The sequence below is a fragment of the Emydura macquarii genome, unplaced genomic scaffold (assembly GCF_026122565.2).
Source record: "Emydura macquarii macquarii isolate MOO-44397 ecotype Brisbane River unplaced genomic scaffold, CSIRO-AGI_Emac_v2 contig_968, whole genome shotgun sequence".
Taxonomy (NCBI): Eukaryota; Metazoa; Chordata; order Testudines; family Chelidae; genus Emydura; species Emydura macquarii.
Window position 1 is genome coordinate 1,929,158 of NW_027131105.1, and position 24,353 is coordinate 1,953,510.

General features: G+C 41.3%; 1 protein-coding gene across 1 annotated transcript in view; it reads left to right on the forward strand.

Annotated features, from left to right (window-relative positions):
- The window catches only part of CFAP92 (cilia and flagella associated protein 92 (putative)), a 90,272-nt gene that overhangs the window by 48,610 nt on the left and 17,309 nt on the right, over window positions 1-24,353 (forward strand). Inside the window, exons 10-14 of the mRNA XM_067544406.1 lie at window positions 1,813-1,997; window positions 4,581-5,488; window positions 9,660-9,854; window positions 19,811-20,108; window positions 22,156-22,320. Of these exons, the coding sequence (XP_067400507.1) occupies window positions 1,813-1,997; window positions 4,581-5,488; window positions 9,660-9,854; window positions 19,811-20,108; window positions 22,156-22,320 (1,751 nt within the window). The remainder of the gene's footprint in view (window positions 1-1,812; window positions 1,998-4,580; window positions 5,489-9,659; window positions 9,855-19,810; window positions 20,109-22,155; window positions 22,321-24,353) is intronic.

The window sequence follows — 24,353 nt, forward strand, 5'->3', positions numbered from 1 at the left end:
CCACACCCCTCTCTGAGCTTCTAATCCTTTGCTCAGACATGAAGTCAGAGGGAGCAAAGGACATAGCCCTTTCTTTTGGGTGGGTAAGGAGGAGTGGGGCTGGTTTTGGAGATGATACAGGGAGACATTTTGATGGAGAAAGACACTGAGGAAAGAGAAGAGGGTGAAGGAGAGAGAGAGGGAGAGGTGAAAAGAGAGAGAAGGGCACGCATGCAACATTAGTTTGAAGAAGAAGAGTGAGTAGCAAAACACAAGAAGTGAGAGAAAAGACAAGAGACTAGAAAATTCAGAAGAACAGGAGATACCAGGTTATAGAGACACAAGGGAGAGAGAAGCAAGAGATTAGACACGCAGATGAGGATGAATATGTTAACGCTCAGCTATTATGGTTAGTGGGGTCAGGTAAGTACCTAACATAGATAGATAGATTCTCTTAGCAGCTACCTTCCACAGGACCCAAACCAGAGCCAAACTGCTTTGTAGTTGCACCAGTTTTTGCATCACATGACTTTGCAGTAAATAAATACTTCATAATAGATGTGACTGTGATTGCTATCCTACTATCTATCTGTGATTCTGCAGCTTTCAAATCCATGGTTCTCTTCAGCATCTTAGAATGGCAGAAATGGCTAAAGATCCTGTTATCCAGCTTTTAAATAGTTTACTGTGCACCCTTTATGTGAAACAGATATTTTAAAATTGGCAAAACCAGCAATAAATCTGTATTGCGTTTGCATTGCTAAGGATTTGAGCTCCCAATCAATCATGTGTAAGCTACTGTTATTGAAAAATTAAGTCTCTTTGTACTGATTTGGGCAAAGTAATTAATACAAGATATTAAAAAGGTAAATGTACTTATAGATGGGTTTGAGTAAGGTGTTTTGTAAGTGGGATTGCATGTTTTCAGTGGGCCTACAAAGTTGTTAAGCTTATTTGTGATATCAAAAATACACGTATACAAGTATCAAATGATTTGCAAGTGCCAATGAGTATGTTTGCAAATTTTTCAGGTGTGTTTTCAGAAAGCCTGTTGAAAATTTTGCCTGAAAAGTTGGGGAAAATGTTGTAGTAAAGATGCTAATGGGCAATTTTAGCTGGTTATTCTAAATCCTTGTCTGCTGGTCATTTTGTGTAAAATTCCTTATTTATGAACTCAGCATTGCCATAAGTGTTTGCAACTTGTTATATGCTTCAGAGAAACCAAACCTTCAATGCTATTTTATTAATGACATTTATGGGCTGATGTGGTTGCAGCTTAGCTGCCCTTGTGTGAAAGTTTGGCCCTTGGTATTAGATATCAAACCTGCTGAGTCCTACCTGTTACTACTGAAATATCTCTACTCCTGGCACTATGGAGTTGATTCTGAAATAGGGAAAGTAGTTAAAAGAAATCTGTGACATGTACATTGAAGTATGACGTGAATAGTAAAGAAAGCACATAAAATAGCTGATGTCTTTTTTTAAAGACATTTATCTATCTGTAATGAAATGTCTAACCTTTTGGTGGAAAAACTTTTAACAAGTATAATAATAGCTTCAGATTATGTTTATAGTGAGTAGTTTATTTGTAAGTCTCTACAAAAGCAGTTTGTACAGTACCTAGCATGATGAAGCCCTAACCTCCTTGGGGCCTTTAGTTTCTATTGTAATAAATAATAATATTTAGAGCAATTGCAAATGGTGCTGTACTTCATTTTCAATGCTGCTCCAGGGCTAGCCCATGTCACTAACTGAAGCAGTGGTATTAAGCAGTCTTTCTTTGATGCAACTGCTTTCAAAATGTTTAATATTTAAATTTATATTTTTTCACAGGAGAAAGGTTAGTGATCAGTCGACTGCAAGAGAAATCCCCTAAGATTTTAGATGCGTATATGACTTTCACTACAGAAGCACCTCTCATGTCTGAGAGACAGAGAAGGGAATTAAATCCACTGATTATTAGCATTCATTCTGCAACGTGCCTCCCAACGACTCCTGTCCCAATTGAAGTGCTGCAGGTAATGGAGAATGCTGTTCTTTCTGTAAGATTCTACATGTCACTTTAACCTGAGGTGACTTCCTTTAAAATATGGAATACACTTTTGAACAGGAACATTCCCTATTTGCTGGGTTGTGCCTCACAACATTTGCAGAACATGAATAAGATGCAGACTTTCTGGATGGAACGTGTGGCCAAAATGTCTCCTTCCATTACATTATGTACTGGCAGAAAACAATAATCCTATTGCATGGGCCAAAACTTAATAGACTGTAGCTTTATACTTAATAACCATGCTTTGGTTCCTAAGCAGTTTTTTCCCTTCTGATTCTTTAGACAAACAGGAGATCTGTTTGAATCAAAATATCATGTAGTTTGAAACAGTTTACTTATAAATCAGTGCTCATTGATCGTTTTTTAAATGTGGATGACTGCTTTTCTTCTATAGAGAATTTATTTAGCTAGAGAAATTGTTGATTTTTCATTTAGCAGAACTAAATAAAATCTCAAGCTTTGTACATAATGAGTCCAGTTCACCACTGGTGAGGTTATAGCCCAAGATTTCAGGTCCTTTAACTCTCTGAAGAGAGGTAAAGCTTTGTATACATTTTTATTAAATAAGTTATTGGACAAAACACTTTTCAGATGTTTGGATTTTTTAGGCTTTATTATGAATAATTGCTTTTTAAAAGAGAAAACCCTTTAGCTGATATAATGCATTGGTTTATATGAAATTAAAGATAGGAGCAAAATTTTACTGCTCAGTTAACCTTAAATACAAACAGCCACACTTTTAAAAGTGGTCTCTAATTCTGGGTGCTGATGCCTATCCTGAGAAACTTAGAGCCTGATGTTTCAGAAATGCTGAGCACCCCAAACTCCCATTGACTTCTGTTGGAATTATGGGAGCTCAGCCCTTCTAAAAAGTAAGTTGTCTCAACTTAGGCACTAAAATCCATAGTCATTTTTGGAAATGCTGGCCACAGTATTTAATAACCTTACATCATGATTGTTGGCTTGGAAGGGATCTTGATGGGAATTCCACAACCTCGCTTGGAAGCCTATTCCAGAGCTTAACTACCCTTGCAGAACGTTGTAATGACACATCGAATTCCATGGTGGAATTCATAAGGCATGAGTTCAGACCAGCTGGCTATACATTTTGGGAATGTAACAAGGAAAAACATTAGTAACTGTGCAACACACTAAATACTGGAAGTGAACAAACTAGGTGTTGCCTGATGGTTTCTAATGGGCTCCAGGTAGCACAGCGATTTGTGCCCTTCCTCCTCCTCCTCCCCTACCAAATGTGGTGGTATATATGGTGAAAGACAGGCCTAAGTTCTAGGTGCAGTGGTCTCAGTCCGGTCCTCAGCAAAGTGTCCATTCCACACAAGCCACCATGGTGCTAATTGACACCTGTGTTGAGTAACCTTGGCAGAGATGCCAAAGAATAAAGTGTCACTGAGAATAAATTATCCTGATTCTGAAAGCCAACAACGAGATACACTGAGAGGGTGCAGAGGAAAAGTGTGCAGCAGGAAAGCATGCAGAGTCCTTGCTTGTACTCTCTTTGTGGATGAATGTTATTTTTTCTAACTTATAATATAGCTATAGGCACCCATCCTACTCTCTGTGTGCCTGTCCCATAGGTAAAACACATAAAGCGGTACTAAAGAACTGGTCATAAATATAAACCACTTGAGTCCCCAACCTGTTCCTTCTTTAGTGGCCTGAGAATAAAGATTGGCTTTTCAGCGTGCCTGAAGACTAACAAGGCACCAGTGGACCTAGAGGGGAGTAAGTTCTAAAACCGAGCAGTCTTACACAAAAAGCCCTGCTAACTGCCTTGGAGGACTTCAGGGACATTTGTGCTAGGACTATAAAGTGCACTCACTAGTGTATTCTACACCAGTAAAGCCCATTGCACTAGCGGGAGGGGAGTCATTGCTATTGAGGATAGAGGGTATTTCAGACTTTGCCCTGTGCCAGGTTTACACAGGAGCACTATACTGATAATAGTGCGAGTTCTGTGGCACCTTAAAGACTAACCAATCTATTTGGGCATAAGCTTTCGTGGGCAGAAACCCACTTCATCGGATGTATAGTACCGGATAATAGTACCTAGCTCTGAAATAGTGCTTTAAAGCTCAAAGCACACAATCCCATTTTACAGATGGGGAAACAGCCTGTCTGTACGGGGGCAGGGAATCATCACACTTTACTCCTGCCACTTCCATGACATTTTTCTCCACTTTCTGCTTCATTGACCTCTCCTGGATCTCTCTGCAAAGGCAGATGTGCATATTTCCTGGTGGTAAACTTTGGTCCTTGGTATCAGTTTGCCTCCCAAGGGACCTTGAGCTTCAGAAGCAAATTGAATTGCTTCCCTCAGCATTTCTGCTACTTGAGAATTTGGCTTTTGTGTAAAAGTCCCCCCAGTAGCTCTCTATAAGATGACTGAAGGAGTGGCATGCCGACTGTTTGTCAAAAGAGCTTTTTTAGCACTCCTCATTAGGAAAGTGTATGGTAGAGGAGGAAGGGAAGGGAAAAGTTAGCCCTACAGGTATTTCACTTTCTTTCTTCTTTGGTTTTTCTGTAGGCGACCTGTGTTCCCACATACTGCAGATACCAGTTTCACAACCTCCCTCCTCATCAAACGCAAGGGCAAACCCATGGAACTCACATCTATTTTAAAGATGTCAATGTAATTCTAACAGGGACAATCAATCCTGGGGAATTGCGTGAGTATTTTAGAGGGCCACCTTTGGAGATTGAGGTTCATGACCGGGACAGAAAAATGGCAGAGGACATTAAAAAACCCTCTTTGTTTGGGGATGAGCAAGATGATGGAAAATTGAGTAATGTGGGCCTTGTCTCTTGCAAACACACGGTCCATAACCCATTTACAGAAAAGGACAATCTGTGGCATCCCTATGGAGTAGCTAAAGTTAATTTAACTGACCTACTGCTAGGTGAAAAGTACTTGAATATCACTGTGCCCATTCACAGCTGCTCAGTTCCAGATCCCACTGGCTACCAGAAGGACAGTAAGAGTGAGAACATTTTGGGAGTATTGGGATCAGTGGATGGCCCTCAGACTTCTCCACTACCTATGGGACATTATCTAGAATCGGATTCAGTCCTGAAAGTAAGAGTTGAAATAGCTGTGCCGTTAGGTCTGCAGGCAGAAACTGCTGACAGGGAAGTTGCAGATTGCCCATATGGTTGCATAATCTATATTTTTGACTACAGTAATGTATCTTGCTTACATGATTTGCTGCAAGAGATTACAGAAATTAATGCTGAAGCACTCCAGTTGGATTCTTATCCCCTACAAGTAATTCAGAAGTCTCTTGCTACTTTCAAACTGAAAACCAAGACCAAGGACATTTCTGAGCTGGATATTATTACTGGTTTTCATATACTGGATGGAACAATTCACCTTTTAGTCTTGGAAGGATTAAAGGACAAAGCAATCAAGAGACTGTGGGAACGGCAATTTGATAAGTAAGATAGTTCAATGTTTTCATTTATTTCCCTCTAGATTTGCAGGTTTTAAACAACATTGTGCTGATTATTTTTTCATCCCTGATGCTTTCACTGGAGTTATACAAGATATTAATTTGACCCAATGTCTGGGTCAGTGTCTGAAGCCTGACCCTTTACATCTTTATCAACTATCTGATAATCCCTCAATCCATAGAAGGCTCTGATTAGAAGAATAATATAAATTTACTACCCAGAACTTTAAGCCACTATGTGTCTTGTGTAAATCACACTCTTTTGGTCAGTAAAATTCTAAATAATAGAACTTTCCTTAAACTTTCCATTTTCCTTTCTGTCTTCTGTATTCAGGTTAGAGATGTCCCAAGCTCAAAGTTTTGGCTCAGACCCAATCTTCCCTAAAATTTGAAGGTGCTTGGAACTGCAGTTTAGTTTGAGCCCATCTCTAATTCATATGCCGAGCTACATTTCCTGTGTACCAAATCATGTCATCAAACTGTTAAAATGGCAGGTATCTGTTTCATTGTTAACAGTTTTTGTAGACACACATTTAATTAATTGTTAATTAGAATTTCATTCTCTCTTCTTGGCTAATTCTACAATAGCAAACTAATGCACCTACATAATGGAAGAAAGATAAGATTAATAATGCAATGTTTCAATTTCAAGCTTTCTTGAGATTAGCTTAAGTGAAAGAGTATGAGGAAAAAATATTTAAAATTATGTAAAGAACCCTTGAGAGCGTCTGTGCCTTCTGGGCAATTGTTTGGATAGCATGATTTTGTAACACCGGCAAGTGAAATATTGTCATGAACTCCAAATATAGATGGAAAGGGCAATTGTTTTGGTTACTACTACTCACAGTGAGCTGTTACATTCTGCACCTCTATTAAGACAAGGGGTAAAATTTGCAAAAGGGCCTAAGTATCTTTGAAAATGGGACTTAGAAAATCCCTTTTGAAATAGTCACTTAGACCCAAAATCTATTTGTGCAAATATATGGTACATCTGGAAATGTATAGGTAATTTCAATTATCCTGCAGCTCTTACCTCAGCGTTTTCTTTTAAATATGTTACAATTTTCTACAGGTTCCATGAGGTACACACGATTGTACTTATTGTTTAAACCATTTTTCTCCTTTTACTGTAATTAAAAATGTATTTTCAGGGGAATTTTTGTGTGTGAAAATACAGTGTATCATTTTCTCTCCTGAAGGTCCATAAGGTCAGAGGGTTTGTGTGTGTGCATGTGTGATCCGCACTTCATGCCAGAAAGAAAGTACCGTAGCTTGTGTGGACTATCTTTTTTTTCTGACATTTTAGATTTTTTTAGGGCTGTCCTAAGGAGGATTTCAGTCTCCACGACTTGCAATTATATACTTATCCTCAGTATTGAAATCCTTAATTTAATGTTAAGAGAAATAGTAAAAGACGGTTACTAACCTTCTTTAACTGTTGTTCTTTGAGATGTGTTGCTCATGTCCATTCCAGTTAGGTGTGTGCACGCCCCACAGTTGCCAGAAGGTTTTTCCTCCAGTGGTATCCATAGGGTCGGTTCTGGAGCCCCCTAGAGTCATGCCTTCAAGGCACCTTATATAGATAGGACTCTGCCGACCCTTCACCTACTCAGTTCCTTCTTGCTGGCAGACTCCAACAGAAGGAGGCGGGTGGGTCTTGGAATAGCATCAGCAACACATTTAGAAGAACAACAGTTACAGAAGGTTAGTAACCATTTTTTCTTCTTCGAGTGCTTGCTCATGTCAATTCCAGTTAGGTGACTCTCAAGCAGCCCTATAGGCAGTGAGGTTGGAGTTCAACGGGACACTGATTGTAGAACCACAAAGCTGTTGAGGTCACCTGGGCCCATGTGGAGTGGGCTGTCAATGCTGGGGCAGGCATGTTTGCCAGGTCATAGCAGGTCTTCATGCATGACATAATCCATGACGAATTCCTTTGGGAGGAGACCAGAAGGCCCTTCATTCCATCTGTCACTGCTACAAACAGTTGAGAGTCTTCCTAAATGGTTTTGTCCTTTCAATATAGAAAGCTATTCCAACTATTTACAGGAACAGAGTGGAAGAAAATGCTCAGCAAGGGTCCTTCCTCCAGTAAGAAGCAATGGATTCTAGCCGACTGTCACAGGCAGTAAGAAGGAACTGAGTAGGTCGAGGGTCAGCAGAGCTGTATATAGAGTGCCATGAAGGCGCAACTCCAGAGCCAAGCCTATGAATACCACTGGGGGAAAAACCTTCCGGCAACTGTGCATGAAGTACACACATCTAATTGGAATCAATATAAGCAAATACTCAAAAAAGAACCAGTGTGTTAATAAGCACATCACTTCTTATGGACTTTTTACAGATTTTCTTTTTGCTTCATTCTTTTCAAGATAAACTGCCTATAAGAAAATTAATATTGACAGCAACACTCTTTAAAATACATTTTAAATGCATTGCAAATCTCTTTCAGCTAAATTTAGTATTTGTGGAAGGTGGTAGATTGATTTCACTGGAGACTAAAGACAACAGCAAACCTGCCAAATCTTTCTTTTCCTGTAGACCTTAGATTGTAGAGTTTTTGCTCTTTCTACAGGGGAAACCAAAACAATCTAATGACTTTCTGATGCTAGACATCATTCAAGGGTATTTCACATGAAATCCGAGAATGACTTCTGTGAGTCAAAGTAACGGCCCTGATACTAAAATGTTTGTCATTTTCTGTCTTCCTGCTCTCATAACATAGATTTTCAAAATCTCAGGTTACCTAGAATATCTCATAATACATTATTCTAACCAAATATTTCTGTGTCCATATTTCTCATATTTCATCCTATAAAAATGCTGAAATTTGCTATGAGAAACTTTCTGGGGAGACGTTTGAATTTGTCATATTTTCCCTTGAACTCAAAGTAGTGTAGCTGAGTTTTCAGTCCCAGCGTCTATTCAGTCTTTGACCCCTCTGCTGCCTACTAAAATGTTTTGTTTTGTTTTTTGTTTGCTGAGGCTGAGAACAAGGATTAATAGTAATTAGTGCAAACCATGAAACTGGGTGATGTCCCAACTTGCACACTGGGAAGTGGACTAAAAAGAGTTTTATAGTCTCATGGGCCACCAAATGATAACAATTTGGGGTCAGTCTAGATCTGATCTAGATTTGAACTTAGAAGTAAAAATATTCTAGATCCTGTTTCTGTCTTCCCACTCCAGCTTTCAAAGGCTCTGAACTTTCAATTACCTACTTGTATGAGTAATCTTTACTTGTCTAAGTATTCCCACTGACTTTAATCTAAGATGGAGCCCATAAGAATTCTTTCCTGGTGGGGCTGAGGGCTAAGGGGTGTATTCTTCACTTTGAATTCTTGGACAGGTAATACAAATAGTGTATAAATGGACACACAGATACAAACTGGAGTGGTACAGTTAGTTTCTGGTACTTTTAAACCTGGGGGTGTTCAGAAGGTTGCAGGTAGAGTTTATGTACTTTGTGACCTTCTGCAAACAGATTAGAAAGTTCAGATTACTTTCTGAGCTAAAACCCACGCTAATTTTACTGAAATGAATGGGGACATTGACTTTTTAGGGAGAGGGAGAGACACACTGTACACAATTCATAATCCTTTCTAAAAGGCTCCATTTTCACTACAGGATTTGTAGTAAATGCGTGTCTCCCTCAAATTTCCAGATTAAAGAAGAGTTGGGGTTTTTTTTTAAGCATTGAAGGAATACAGAAACATTGTTAATGCCTTCCTAATTTAATTTTCTTTCTTTGCATGCCTGTTCCCTTGAAATTGTTAAAATGATTTATTTCAGTAAAAAAGTCCTTTCTTGTTGTGATCATATAAATCTCTGACTCTATTTTTACCCCTGGGAATTGATATTTGTACTGTTTTTGTAGCTATAATAAGGGTAAATTTGGTACTCTAATAAATTTCCTTGTAGAATATTACATAGTATAGTTAAATATGAGTTTTCTGTAATAATTCATACCAGGTTGTTTTGTAATTTGTTTGTTACTGTTCTTTTAAAAACCCTTTGCATAAAGTCTCCGAATGACAACAGGTTCCATCTACAAGCACAAAGACAAGACAGTTCATTAGGGATCATGTTGCAGCACTGTGGAATTCATGAGATAAAGGCTGATTTTGTAACATTACTTTTGTGGTGCTCTGTTGCAGGACTCACAGAAGTAAAGATGGAAGGTTGGATATCTTATATAACTCTCAGCTGTCTTTCCATCAGCGCCTGTATACAGACCTGGAAGCGATCCTGTATCATATCCACCTCTGTAAACCCCTCTCTGCTATAACAAGACAGCCTCTGCTTTATGTCAGAGATATGGTTCCTCAGGCATGTTTCCAAGCCTTGTCCAGGTTAGCCCATTCCCAGATTTGTAGTCAAGAAACTGACAAATGAAACATCACCAGACTAGCATAAGTATTTGATACCATAATTAATGCCTTTTTTTTTGCTTTCACAAAGAAAGCAAGTCAGTGGGCCTGAGAGTGAGTTTTAGTTTTGAGATCAGCATGGGAATATGACAGATGAGCATGATGCAAAGGAGGCGTGGTTCATCTCCTAGGATTAGAGTGCCTGTTTCATCACTCTCCATGTGCTCTTGCCCCTCAAATAATTTTTGAAATCACACTTGCTTTGCTGAACTAACTGCCCCTACTTGCCTGTCTGGGCATGATGTTATTCCTTACATCGTGGGGCAGAAGAGATGGAGGAATAGGAAAAAAAGAAAAAAAATTGTTTTGTGACCAGGGTAGTGTCCCACCTGAACACTGGCTGAAAGGGAGTTAATTCCCTGCTCAACTTTCCTACAGGTGTATAGGGCGAAGTAATGGAGCAAAGCTGAGGACAACAGGGTCAGGCATGCACTTAGACAAGCCAGGAAAGGCTATAAACCCAGCTCCTGGTAGTCAGGAGAGAGGAGCTTTCAGGAGGCAAAAATCCACATCCTGTTGCTGTAGGGGATGGGCTTTTTCTCTTTGTATAAAATCTTGTAAGATTTTTTGTCATAGCTGCTGGAATAACTCAGTTCATCAGCATGTGGCTATATTCACCCCCCACTTGCCTCAAAGTATCCCAAATGTTACTTGTATGTTTATTTGGTTAGAAAGCATAACAGTCTGAACTGGAGAGAGAGAGTGGGGGGTGTAGCTGTTAATATAAAATGTTACTTTTTGTGTCAAATGTGGAGAAACAGTCATCCGTTATGCAAAATAAGCAAAAAAACCCCAAAAATAAAAAAAAATTGTTTTTGAAAAGTAGGAAATGGGGTTCATCCATCTTTGAAATAAGCAGTTCTTCTTCGAGTAGTGTCCCTGTGGGTGCTGCACTTTAGGTATTGGCGCATCCTCGCGTCATCGATCGGAGGTTTTTACTAGTGGTGCTCGTCCGCATCACGCATGCGCTGTGGCTGTCTCATGGCGCCGTTGGTGCACTTTTTGGCGCGCAATCCGACCTCCTCAGTTCCTTCTCAACCGTCTGCGGTCCGAGATGGAGACTCTACCGTTCCTCACAGCTCGTCAGTATTTCCTTACAAATTGTTCTTTGTAGATAGTCAGGTTCTTCGTTTGTTCCTATTATTGAAAAAAAATTTTTTTCTTTCTTCTAGACTTACCTTAGAATAGTTAGTATCTTTCCCTCAGACATGCCAGGTTTACCCAGTTTCAAAAGCTGTGCCTCCTGCAGAGATGCAATGCCCACGTCCGACGGCCACTGGGTGTGCATTAAGTGCCTTGGAGAGGGGCATATAGTCCAAAAATGTTCTCACTGCAAAAATTTAAGCTCCAGAGCGAGACGTGACAGAGACCTACTGTCTAAAATTACTGTTAATGGAAAGGTCACTTAGATTTGCTTCTGATCCAGGTCAAGAAAAACCAGTCTCTCAGGACAAGCCTGTGAGAAAAAGGCACCTGACTCCGCCTGATATTGCTCAGAAAAAGAGGAAATCACCCACCTCTACAACTAAGCAAATTTGTACCAAAGAGGCTTCAGGTCCCTCAGGCACAGTGTCTGGCACAGGGGTTAAACAACCTTCTAGCTCCGGTTCAGAGCAAAAGGGAAAACCAGATTACCCCTATTTGAGCACAGTACCAGCAAAGTTAACAGTCTGTAAAACAGCAAAAACCATCATGACACTGGCACTGGTACAAGTTGCAGTGCTGACTATGACCACGGCACCGACAACAGCTGAGCCTCAAACTCCGGCACCACCGGCACTGATGACTGTCTCGGCACCAACTGTTGGCACCGACCTGATCTCTGCACTGGTACCGACATCGCACCGACTGCCACGCCAGCAACAGTGGCGCTGAGAAAGCGTACTGAAAAGCGCAGGCACCAGGAAAGAGAGGAGGAATTTCAAACATCCTCCCCCGTTTCCCCATTATATGGCACCAGTACATCCCTGCCCCAGTTCTCACAAGAGGGTCCTCTCTCACCTATATCCTTTTCAAGCAAGGATCACTATGAGGGCAAAGAGGCCAGGTTTTCTCCACAGCAGCCTCCCCCAAGCTGCTGGAGCATAAAAGACATCACCACTCTAACATCCCACCCCATCCATGGTTTGCCCATCTACGCCTTATCACATACATTGGACCAGATGGGATATGTGGTCCTCCTATTCCGCCCAATTCAGGAGACCATCCACTTCCCAGGCTCACAGACCCAGGTCATCTCCCAAATCAATCCCAACCATCACAGAGACTGAAACAATTGACAGCACGGAAGAGAGTATGCAGTGGGACACATCACCACCTCCTCATAACTCTTCTTCATCCCCAGATGAGGCGGTAATTCCTCCGCCCCCACCATGGCGGACGATTTTAAACAATTCCAGGAACTTTTTAAAAAAAAGTAGCGGATAACCTGGAGATTCCACTGCAGGAAATAACAGAATCGCATCATAAACTATTGAAGATTCTGCAAACGTCATCTTCCTCAAGAATTGCCCTCCCTATGGATGATGCCTTATTAGAACCTGCCAATAACATCTGGCAGACATCTGCCACCATCCCTCCCACCTGTAAGAGGGCCGACAAAAATACTGTGTTCCTTCCAAAGAGTCAGAATACCTTTTTACCCACCCCACCTCCCTGGTTGTGGAAGCAGCCAACCAGAGGAATAAACAACAATATCATAGATCCACACCTCATGATAAGGAGGATATAAGACTGGATCTGTTGGGCAGAAAGGTATACACTCTGGCGACCCTACAATTAAGAGTGGCAAACTATGCTGCCCTATTGGCAAACTGACCACAATAATTATGCCGAATTATCTGAGTTTATTGATCACATACCAGAAAATAAAAAAGAACAGTTTCAATCAGTCATGAAGGAGGGGCAGTTGGTCACTAGGACGGCACTCCAAGCCTCCCTCGATGTGGCTGACACCATGGCCTGAAGCGTCGCAACCGCTGTGGTCGTGCAGAGATCCTCGTGGCTGCACTCGGCTGATCTCCCCAAATAGCTACAGACTACATTCAAGGGCCTTTCTTTCGACAAAAAAAAGCTGTTTGCTGAAAAAAACGAAGTGATGAACATGATGAAGGACCCTCATGCCATCCTCCGCACAATATATACCTGCCATGAGAAGAAAACCATTCAGATGCCAGCCTTACAACTCCAGGTATCAATATCGGCCACAACATAGAAAACAGGACACACCACATAATAGACAGTGATCACAACACTTAAGACAATCCAACCAACAGTCTTCAACACCACAGACTGCTCTCTCTAAGCCTCAATTTTGAGGGTTTGGTCGAGGGCCTGCCTGACCTTCCCTAACTTTCAGAGCCACAGAGAAACACCACCACCTACCACTATCGACTTCATCCTTTCTATCACTTCTGGGTGAACATTACAGCAGACAAATGGGTCTAAGAAATTATCAAATTGGGGTACACCATCCCCTTCATATCCACACCCATCTCCCAAACCCCTTCCCCATCCCTCTTCAGGGATCCATCTCATGAACACCTTCTGCGACAAGAAGTCGAACATCTGCTGCAAATAGGGGCTATAGAACACGTTCCCCGTCAACACAAGGGCAGAGAATTCTATTTCCCGTACTTTTTGACCCAGAAGAAAACAAGTGGTTGGAGACCAATCCTAGACCTCAGAAGGCTGAGCAAATTTATAAGAGCTCAAAAATTCAGAACGGTCACTTTGTCTACTATAATTCTGGCTCTGGAACAGGGCGACTGTTTGCAGCCCTCAACTTCCAGGATGCATATTTCCATGTTTCTAATCATCCTGCCCACAAGAGGTTCCTCAGATTTACCCTGGGAAACAGTCATTATCAATACACGGTGCTACGCTTCGTCCTTTTCACCGCCCCAAGGGTGTTCTCCAAGGTTCTTGCCGTTGTTGCGGCATACCTATGCAGGAGGGGAATCACTATTTTCCCGTACCTGGACAATTGCCTAATAAAGACATGTAGCCAGTCCAAAGCCAGTCAAGCAGTAAGATTCACAACCATGTTAGTCAGGAAACTAGGGCTCATGATAAACCTCAAAAAATCAACCCTAGAACTGGTTCAGGAAATAGAGTTTATAGGGGCGTACCTAGATTCTCGCTCAGCCAGAGCAGTCCTACTGAGACAGATTCGAGACCATAGTAGAACTGCTATCCAGAACACAGAACAGCCCAACCGCAACTGTCCGTACCTGCTTCCAGATACTAGGACATATGGCGGCAACCGCCCTTGTAGTGCGACATGCATGACTACACTCTACTATGGTTCTCGACAGTATACAGGCCTCTCAGACACTCATTACACAAAATAGTATCAATGCCGAACAGGATCAAGTAATCATTGAATTGGTGGACACAGCCCCAAAATCTAATGCTGGGTATCCCATTCATGCAAGAAACACCCTCGATCATAACTACCGATGCATCCCTTATAGGTTGGGGAACTCACATACGGGAACATACGACCGAAGGGAAATGGTCAGCACATGAAACGACCCTGCACATAAACCTATTAGAGTTGCATGCAATCTGCAACGCCTGTTTTTACTTCCAACCTCTCATAGTGAACAAACACATAAAGATCATGACAGACAATATTGCATGCATGTTTTACATCAACCACTGGGGGGAGCAAAATTCAACTCCCTTTGAAAGGAAGCCATAAAATTATGGAACTGGTGTATAAGCCACAATATCAACATCTCAGGAGCATACTTACCTGGGATCCAAAATACAATGGCAGACTTCCTCAGCAGAATGTTTACCAACGATCACGAATGGGAGCTACACTCCGGTCTTCAGGGAACATTTTCCAAAAATGGGGTTATCCACAATCGCAAATACCCCCTATTTTCCTCAAGAGCAGATATCAGCAAGAGGTCGAAAGGGGACGTATTTCTCCACACTTGGAGCTCAAACCTACTCTGTGCATTCCCACTGATCCTCCTGATAAACAAAACTTTACTCAAAATCTGACAGGACAAAATGACTGTGATAATGATAGCCCCAGTGTGGCCAAGACAACCATCATTTACTTACCTGAAACAGATGTCAGCCCGAACAACAATTCCTCTTCCACTCATAGAGTATCTCCTGTCCCAGTACAAGGGTTGCATTGTTTACCCAGACCCAAGCAAATTACACTTAACAGCCTGGTTCCTAATTGGTTCTTACTGGTGGAACGACAATGCTCAGAACCAGTAAAACAGGTACTACTAAACAGCAGAAAACCTTCCATGAGGAAGACTTACTTTCAAAAGTGTCACAGAGTTACGGCCTGGTGTCAATAGAAGCACATTTCTCCAACATCCGCACCGATCCCAGCCATACCGGAATATCTTCTTAACCTAAAGGAAACAGGGCTGTCAATTAGTTCCATAAAGGTGCATTTAGCTTTTATCGCAACATTCCGCAACCACATAGATGACAATACCATTTTTACACATCCAATCATGAAATGTTTTATGATGGGTATAAAAAACTTATATCCGGAGATTCGTTCTCTTACACCACCATGGGACCTGAACCTTATCCTAAAAACCATCACCAAACCACTATTTGAACCACTAGTGACTTGTTCCTTAGTGCACAGGTCTTTGAAAGTATCATTCCTGGTTGCTATAACATCAGCAAGACATGTAGGTGAACTCGCAGCTCTTATGGCACACCCACCCTACACAATATTTCATAAGGATAAAGTGACTTTGAGGCCCCATCCCAAATTTATCCCCAAGGTCATGTCATCCTTCCACCTAAATCAACCTATTCATTTACTTACCTTTTGTCCAAAACCACACGCTAATGCACAGGACACACTCCTCCACACTCACTCCTCCACACTCTAGATGTGAGATGTGCTTTAGCCTTTTACCTCAATAGAACTAAAACATTTAGGTCATCCCTAAACTCTTTGTATCTACTGCAGATGGATGTAAAGGAGCAGCCATATCCACACAAAAGCTCTCAAAGTGGATCTCAGGCTGCATACATGAATGTTACAAACAATTAGGGATTTCACCACCGCAGAAAATCAGGACACATTTCACAAAAGCAGTATCTACATCCGTAGCCATTACAGAAATATGCAAGGCAGCTACTTGGATCTCAGCTCACACTTTTATCAAACATTATGCCATTGACCTAGCATCGCAGTGGATCTCTGTACTCTATTTCATACAGCCTACCAACTCTGAAGTCCCTCCAATTACTTAAGGTACTGCTTGAGAGTCACCTAAAGTGGAGCACCCACAGGGACACTACTCAAAGAAGAAGAGAGGGTTACTCACCTTGTGCAGTAACTGAGATTCTTCGAGATGTGCGTCCCTGTGGGTGCTCCACTACCTACCATCCTCCCCTCTACTTTGGAGTCAAATCCTTGGACTTCAGAGTAGAGAAGGAACAGAGGAGGTTGGGTCTCATACGCAAGCTGAAAAGAGCGCCAACGGTGCCACAAGACTGCCACGATGCAACCGGAGGAGCACTGCTAGTAAAAATCCCCGATCAATGATGTGAAGACATGCCGACACCTAAAGATGGAGCACTCACAGGGACACACATCTCGAACCTCAGTTACTGCACCAGGTGAGTAACCCTCTCTTCAGGTGATTAGAAGCTAAAGAGCAAGAGTGGGTACTTTACTCCCTGCTGTCAATAGACTGGCTGGCTCATTCAGCTTATTTTCTGAACTAAAACCCACACAGCTTTCATTGAAATGACCAGGGATTTTCACTCCTGAGCTAGCAAGAATACCCAGCATTTATTATTTCTTTCGGAGGACTCAGTTTCAAATGATAAAACTCCCACATTGCTCACCTGCAGTGCTTATGGTGAAGCCTCACCAAACAACCATTCTGCTTAAATGGCAATGTTGATATTTCCAGCTATAGGAGGAGGAGAACATCGTTGGTGGTTTCCGAGCATCTTTTTGCGCTTTTGCACCTGGAAACAAATGAGTGACTCAGATACGAAAAGTCACATGATTGTGCTTGATTGGGTATCATTTCCAAGGTGGCTGCTGCAGTCTTGAATACAACAGTGTGTGTTTGCCAGGAGCAAATGCCAGGCGTTGATGCATCAGACTTGTTTAATGCGTATGATTGTTTCTCTACGTGCTGGCCCAAGTAAGTTTTTAAGAGCCTGCTATTTACTCAGAGCGAATGGAGTTTAGCTCAAGGGGTAGAGCATCTGTAGTTTTGCTTTTGAAGGTCCTGAGTCTTTTCTCTATGAAGACCATCTTTATATATGTAGCTATAATTTGTTACATCTGTACATGTTTTCTGTGGTAAAACAAGAGATTAGAAAAGGTATTTAGTGAGACCTTCCACTGAAATTACATGAATGGTAGCTAAGTGTCACCTCAGAGTCCTTAAAAAGATTTCATCTCCTCAAACAAAGCTTGCCAGCAAACTGCAAAAGGATAAAACCCTGGGAAACTACCAACATTTGAGCCAGGGAATAACACAACTCTGTATATCCTACATACAATGAAAAATCCTGCTGATAATAGATATTCAATAGTTTGTTTCTTGAAGCAACTTTATTGTCTATCTTCTGTGAGAAAAATGATCCCTGGTTTATAGAGCAGCAGGTCTGCAGCGAGACACTGCATGGCTAGTTGTAGTTGAGGTTCCTTCAGTATAAGTCAATGCCTGAAAGGCTGTCAGTATGGAACATGGTAGTCAGAGTGGTTTTAAATACAGCTGCTATTTCTGTGATAGTGAGAAGTGGAGCTGCAGGAAAGTCAATATGCTCAGTAGCACTCACTATTATTAAGTTAGAGAAAGCATCCCAGAAGGATGCAAATAAAGTCTGGAGTCACATAGCTGCCTTTTACAGGAGAACCTCTATTTGATGAACTAATTAAGGACTGAGGAGTTTACAAAATTGACTATAGCAAAATGACAGTCGATATGGCACATAAAACAATGTATTAATCAGTCGATGATTTAATGTAAAAAATGGTAACACATATATAGTGTGCCTGATTTTTATTTGTTTGGGAGAACTGCGTCTCTTCTTTATCACCAAATCTCTTTTCAATGAACTTTTCAAACCTGTACAGCCATTTGGATGTTGACTGAAGGATTGAAGTTACATTTGGCAGCAGAATGATGACTTCAGTGGCAGAAAAATTGTTCATATAACTGGTCATCCATAAGATTGATGTTCATAAAATCAGAGTTCTATTGTATTGTGGTCAAGTCATCCTGTAGTTCAGTGTCCCATGTCCATTATTGAAACTTCTGCTTCTCAGTACATCAGTTGGGCATACTTGTTAACTCTGTTTAACAAAAAGTTTTGAAACATCAGTCTAAAAAAGAAACTTTTGCAAAACCTTTGAGTCATTAAAGCTGGTTTTAACTGCTGGTTTTGACAGCTGTATTTAAAACCACTCTGATCACCATGTTCCATACTGACAGCCTTTCAGACATTGATTTTCACTGAAGGAACCTCAAAACTACAGCTAGCAGCACTGCATCGCTGCAGACCTGCTGCTCCACAGAAAATAGATCATAATAAAGTTGTTCCAAAAACAAACTATTACGTATCTATTATCCGCAGCATTTTTCATCACATCTAGAGTATGCAGAGTTGTGTTATTCCCTGGTTTAAATGTTGGCAGTTATCAAATTAAGTGTTATCAACTAGTTTTTATGTATTTTGTTAAAAAATAATGCTAAGGAAAATATATTAATTGCAATAGTTTTACAATTGTAAATTTTTAGAGTGTGAAAATGTTCAGCCTGCTAAAAGGATAACTTTAAAAACCTCAAAAATTAAGCATATGTGACAAAAGAATGAACAAAACTGTGTTTCTGGTTTTGACAAATAAACTTATTACGTCTCTTTTTAATAATTCTCATTGCATAAAATTGGGAAATTGCTGTTGTACTTGCACAGAAAGTAAAATTCAAGGTCCATTTGAAAAACAGTCGTTTTATTATATTATGCAAAATGTGTGATGTGCATTGCTTCCTCTGCTCTCCGGTGTGTTTTTTAAACTGAGTTAGCCCTGGTCTAAAGCTGGAGTAGAGCTGGCTTACAAGGCCAATCCTCAGCTGCTGCCTTAAAGTAACTTTAATGCTCACTGTGCCCTGCTAATGGGACTGAGGATCTGGCCCTGTCTGATACATGTTTATGTGAGTGTGTGTATATAGGTATATGTGTGTATAGAGTGAGTGAGAATGCTTGTGTGTAGTGCTCATTAATTTTGTAGAGTTACACATTTTGGGGTATAATTCTAGGAATCAAAGGCCAAATTCAGTGTACTGTAAGCAGATGCAATTTCCATGAAGTTCTCGGGGGCAGATTTTAAAGTGGCATGAATCACGGTGTTACACGTGTGTTGCAAGCCAGTCAGGAAATTGATGTTAAAGGTAAAGGAGTATACTTTGCACCGGGTTAGCTTTCAGTGGGTGTACAAATGAATGTAGGTCACACACTAGGATTCGTGTGTATAAAGGAAGTCTGGTTTATCATGCACAGAACGCCTAATCAGTCCAGTTTATACTCTTTACTATTTACGTCCATTTCCTAGCCAAATTACAACCAACAGCTAACCATTTAAGTCACTGTTCAGTCTGTCCCTTAGGATCTCTCGTAGCATATCTTTAGTAGTTTTTTGATAAATGCTTAACATGCTGCCTTTTTCCAATAGGGTTGTGCTAAATGCCATTGTAAATGAACTGAGGTGCCGCCATTCATTTAGCAAGTAGATGTTAAGATAGAACTGTGTGTGTTTTTCATGAATAATAGTTTAATGCTTGTCATATGATCAAAATAAAAGTTGGTACATTTTGTGATAATCTATAGAAGTATTCTGTCTGCTTGTGTTGCAGGCTTGATTATCTCTGCCACAGTAAGAAGCTAAGGGATGTCGTTCAGAGAAGTCTGTTGCCCTCTGCAGAAATGATCACAGTCTTGAGTCAGGAGTTTGGAATTCCCCTAACTAAGGAGGATTTGTTTATTCAAAAACATCCCCTGCACTCATTCTCTCCATTAGCTTTGCAAAAATCCAGAAAGGTTACCATAAAACAAGGAGCAATGCCTTCTTTATTGGATAACCACAATGAAAAGTACATTCGGTGGAAAAAGGATATGGAAGATAAAATGCAGCCTTACAAAGACCACATCCAGGTGAGTTCTATGCAATGTAGAACCATCATACTTGAAGCAATCCGAATGGTTGCAATAATGCATCACCTTAATTCCCCCCACACACACCGTCTGGAACTATAGTCTTTTAGAGTTGGACACATTTTATAAAGCCATCGATGGACAAGATCTGTAATGTTTTATCTACTGCAGAAACTGTATTGCAGCATTGACTACTGCTCGGGGAAAAAGCATAGTGGTTACAGACAAAGACAGCAAACATGAAAGTAAGGAGGGAGGTGGGTTAATTATTTAATAGCGTTCTTATTCTGGCTTGGGCTGCTCTCTTGTCTTCCTTGCCTTTTTCTTTCCTCCAACCATTCTACCCTCTTGTGTTGTCACTTGTTCTTGCCTCAGCCTCTAATCCAGATTTCAGGTGCCTTAGGACAGGCAAACCAATCAGGCACAAATGATGTAAAATTGTGCTACCTCCTCTTGCCCTCAGTGAAGAAGATGCAGGTACTTTGTGCCAACCAGCTGTTTCCAGCTGGCAGTTGAAATGATACCCACTACCACCTGAGAATAGCTGAAAGGCAGGAACAGTGACACACTGAGCCCCATGCAAGTGGTTAGGGAAGGAAAGTAGAACTTCTTCTGGCTCTTGGTACTGTAGTGGGAAGCAGTGCCTCTGCATATACTGCCTGAGAAGAAAGCAGGCTATGTGTCTATGGTCCTGTCAACACTACAGAATTATGTCAACCTAAGTTACGTTGGCATATACCACTGCAGTTATAAAATCACATGGGTGTGTGCACACTTGGCTGCTTGTGTCGGCAGTGCGCGTCCTCACCAGGCATGCTTGTCTGGATTGTACAGTCAGTGTAGGGCATTTTGGGATGGCTCCTGAAAGCCAGTAACAGTTGATATAAGCATCGTGCCTCCCAACTAGGCTAGACACACTTGTGCTAGCTTGACCCAGAAGTCAAATGGTTCTGAGCTCAGGTAGCTAGCCTGCTGCTGTAACTTCACTGAGTTTGCCTACACTGCAGGTGAGAGCATCCCTCCCAGTCTGGGTACACAGATTTCTGCTAAAAATAGCAGAGTGAATGTTGCAGGATGGACGGGGGCTTGGGCTAACTACCTGAGCTCAGAACCATTTGACCCCTGGGTCAAGCTAGCACAAGTGTGTCTAGCCCAGTTGGGAGGCACGCTCCCAGCTGTAGAGTGGGCATATTCATAGAAGGATCATGGAGCTTAGCCCTGAGCACGCTGTACAAATGAAATAAGGGGTTATTTTATTGTCTGTAAAATATGCAACTTTCCCTGGAGAAGTACATAACCAGTTCCCATTATGCAGTTTTTGGAGAAGTCTTGACAGAAATGTCTGCTATAGGAAAAAAAGGCTAATGTCAACTTTTATGCTTGCTGACAAAACAAATATTTTGCAGCCAAGTACCTATAACATATTAGGATTTCTTTTGAAGTCAAGACAGAATGGCAAGATAAGTAACCACAATCTGTATTCATTTGTGCTTGCTACCTGTTGGGTCAAATTATTTCCTCAAAGGCCACAAGGGTCTCAGTATGGCCATCTCAATGAAAAGGGCATAAAGGTACATTTATACCATGGCAGCAGGGCTGTTTGCAAAGGGACATGAGGTCAGAACTTCTAGCTTGTGGTGTTAACGTAGAAGATTTGTAGAAATAAAATAATGCATTGGTGGTTTTTATTTCCCTTGGCATTGGTTACACATGTGGCCAGACAGATGCCACCCCAGCTGCACCATCACTTACCCCTAAGTGCATGAGATCCTGAGCAGTGGGCACCAACCTCTGAGGAACTGACCTGGACCCTGCAGAGTGCATTCTGCATGAGCAGACTGAGTGACTAACACCCCTAGGTGCTGTGACTCTAGATGCGAGTCTTCAGAAAAGATGGTGTCATCGCATGCTTTATTAAGGTGCTGCCTTTTGGGGCAATGGCCAGGGGGAGCAGCCCTGTTGGCATATATGGAAGCACTTACAGTTATTTTGTCATGTGGGTTAAACGTCAAGTCAATGTAAACTGACATGTAACTTTTGTATTCAGACTAACATTGACGCCATGTACCTACTGAGCAGAAAGGTGAAAAAGCCGAAGTTCAGAGCCATCAGGAGTTCTCCCACGGATGGCAAGTCGGTCTACAACTACAGTTCTCAGAACCTGAATTCTGCAGAACATGCAAAGATGCAACTTCGTAAGGAGTTGGCAAAGGTGAAATTGAGATACGTATACTGGAATGTTTTATTGTGTGTGACTGGATAGACTTGGCTTACCAAACACTATCCTGAGACAGAGATGGGGTTTAAGATAGAAAATATTACTGAAACAGACACCAAACACCACAGACCATCCTACAGGCAAAAGAGCGAAACGATCCCAGTATCTTCCTCTGCATCAAGTGAGGAGATGCCCCCTCCTGCAGCCTCAGCTGGCCCCTTTCCCCAGTTGGGCCGCATTTGCTACCAGGCTTTTGATTGTGCAGTTGCTGGCTCTGGCTGCTTCCTCTGTGCTACTGCTGGCTGGATCCCACTCACCATGCTGCTCCCTGCTGCCCTGGCCCAGTGGAAGTGAGAGCACAGAATGGAGTGTTTCCAGGGCACGTGGGGAGTCGTAGGGGGCAGTGACGGGCAACTGACCTAGACCCTTCCTGTGACCCACTGATAAGTTGGGACCCACCATTTGGGAGACACTGTGTTAAAAGGTGGTAGGGGAGCATAGAGATTGTATTAAATTCTCGAGAGAGAGAGAGACTCCATCAGTATTACTAATTTGTGTAGAATTTTGCACTTACACCTATTAATTCCACTGAAATCAGTGACATTCCGCAGGTTTATAACTGAGAAGAGAACCTGAGCTACCATAAATATGTTCATGCATTTTATATGTGATGTAAGGTGGTTTGAAAAAATACTTAATTAAACTCTGCATCCTTTAAGATGTGTGCATGTAATCAAATATTTGTGTAGATGTGAATAATATATCTAAAATCCTATTTAACATCTTGTTAACCACCACTTAACTCCTTGGCAGTAGCTGAATATATCCCCAGGAAGCAGAATTTATGCTAGTATTGTCCTGATTAAGCAGCAGTCATTAACATTCACTATCATAGGCAAAATAGAATTCCTGGGAGAAGTTTTATTAAAGTGGACATCAGTAGGAAATAGAGTACTGTAACAATATTTTATATTTGTATGGCACTTTTCATATGGAAACACACTGCAAATTATATATATACTGCAGCAGCCTCTGAGGTGGAGGGGCACAGGACACGGCACAGCTGTAGAGTGAGAAGAAACTTTGTACTGGGACATCAGATCAAAACTACTGTACTTAAGTGAAATAAATAAACCGTGATTGATTAATTCTCTTTATTGTCCACATAGGACTAAGTCTTATGTGAAAATCCACAGTCATCCACACGAACTTATTTTTTCCTAGATTTTAAGCTAGAAATGACTGTTATGATTGTGTAGTCTGACCTTCTGCATTACATAGAAGACCTTACCCAATCATTTCTGTATCGAGTCCATAACTTCTGTATGAGCTATAGGATATCTTTTAGAAAGAGATCAGATATTGACTTAACTTGAAATTACTGCCTTAATTTGGGGATGGAAGATTGAGTCAGACTTGCCTCTACCGAGGTACCTCCACTTTATGGATCTTAGAAAGTCCATCCTAGCTAGAGATGAGCTTCTTGGATCATTCCTAAGAGCTCTGTGTCTCTTCAGAACTTTGCACTGTTTAGTGAGATTTTAAAAACAGTCCATATTGATTTAACTCTGCTCCGATTGACGTCAATATGAGTTTTACCATTGACTTAGTAGGGGCAGAGTTAAAACCAATGCTGAGCACCTTTGAAAATTCACATCCTCTCGCAGCTTTGAAAGTCCCACAAGAGATCAGCTGCACCATGCAAAGCTCTTAAAGCACGCATGTCATTAGGTGATGTTTGGAAAGCTGAAGTTCCTCTTGTGTGGACTTCCTGAGCTCCATAAAATCAAACATATATACTTAGGGTTTCTAAAGTTTTTAATAAGTGCATAAATTGCTTTGAATATCTCCATAAATAATTCCCTGTACACCCTTTAAGATTACCCAAAGGCAGCAGGCTCCATCATGACCAACAAATTAAGGGTCTGATCCAGCTTCCAGGTAAGTCAGTGGAAAGGCTTTCACTGACATCAGTGGGTGTTGGATCAGACTTTAAATAAATGTGCATTGATGGCTTCCAAATTTCA